Raw genomic sequence first — 1320 nt, 5'->3', positions numbered from 1 at the left:
TGTATGGATTTTCATGACTAATCTTATCTTTCTACTTCTATTTGATTATCCCATATTTGCAATTTTCCTTAAATATTCATCAGGTATTATTTAGTTTCTAATTATAGTTCCGTATTAACAATGTTTCAGAATGCCAACAGTAAACTATCACCAATCAAAACAATTTATTAATTACATTTCAAAATCCCAACATTGGTACTAAAAGAGGCCCAATATTTTAAAACATTTATTTTGGTATGATATAACAAATAAAAATTTACAACATATCAGATAGACAATTTATATTCAATAGGATATGCTTAGGTAATCATCTTTATCTAACTGCAACTTCATAGTCTGCTGAATTTCAAATTTGATGAACAAATTGGTGCATCAAAAGGAAATTATCATTCTTCACTAAAATAATTGTCAGCCAAGCAATTTCCTAAAGGCAATTTTGACATCTTTGTTCCTCATGCTGTAGATTATTGGATTCATTAAAGAAGGCACAACTGCATATAGTGTGGTAAACACTTTGTCCAGTCTGGATGGAGAGTTAGCAGGTAGTATCAGGTGAGCCAAGAGGCTACTGCCAACTAACAGGGAAACCACAATGAGGTGGGGGATGCAAGTGGAGAAAGCCTTTTCTCTTTTCTCAGTTGAGGGCATTCTCAGCACAGTGGTAAAAATCCGCACATAGGACAAGATAATGAATAAAAGGCAGCCAACTTCTAAGCTTGTACTAAAGATAAGTATCCAGGTTTCACCGAGGTACGAACCAGGGCAAAAGAGCTTGACTAATTGTGGAACTTCACAAAAGAATTGATTGATAATGTTGGAGCAGAAAGGCATTGAAAAAATATATCCTGTGTGAAGAGCTGCATGCAGAAATCCAACTACCCAGGCCCCTCCAGCCATTTGAATGCAACTGGACCAATTCATTATGGATGCAAAGTACAGTGGGTGACAGATAGCAATGTATCTATCATAGGCCATGACAGTGAGAAGGAAGAAATTTGATGATAAGAAAGAAAGATAGAAAAACAATTGTGTCACACATTCAGAATACGAAATCCATTTGGAGTTCATGAGGGCATTTACTATAGATTTGGGTATAATAGCAGACATCCCACCAAGATCACCAATAGATAAATTGATTAAAAAGAAATACATTGGGGTGTGCAAACAACGATTGAACAGTATCAAAAAAATAATGAGAAGATTTCCCCCCAGGACAAAAAGATACATTATCAAGAAAATACTGCTGTATAAAATTTGAACCTCTTGATTTTCAGAAAATCCAACAAGTATTAAATCCAATATATTTGTTGTGTTCAACAT

The 1320-nt window shown here is 34.5% G+C and overlaps 1 protein-coding gene across 1 annotated transcript; it reads right to left on the bottom strand.

Annotated features, from left to right (window-relative positions):
- Nucleotides 1–408: 408 nt before the first annotated feature.
- LOC131198155 (olfactory receptor 14J1-like) lies at nt 409–1320 on the bottom strand. The gene has a single exon (XM_058182658.1). It carries the CDS (start codon nt 1318–1320, stop codon nt 409–411), a length of 912 nt encoding a protein of 303 aa, XP_058038641.1.

This window comes from Ahaetulla prasina, chromosome 4 (assembly GCF_028640845.1).
Source record: "Ahaetulla prasina isolate Xishuangbanna chromosome 4, ASM2864084v1, whole genome shotgun sequence".
In the NCBI taxonomy this organism is placed as follows: domain Eukaryota; kingdom Metazoa; phylum Chordata; class Lepidosauria; order Squamata; family Colubridae; genus Ahaetulla; species Ahaetulla prasina.
This window is presented reverse-complemented; position numbering and strand designations above follow the sequence as displayed.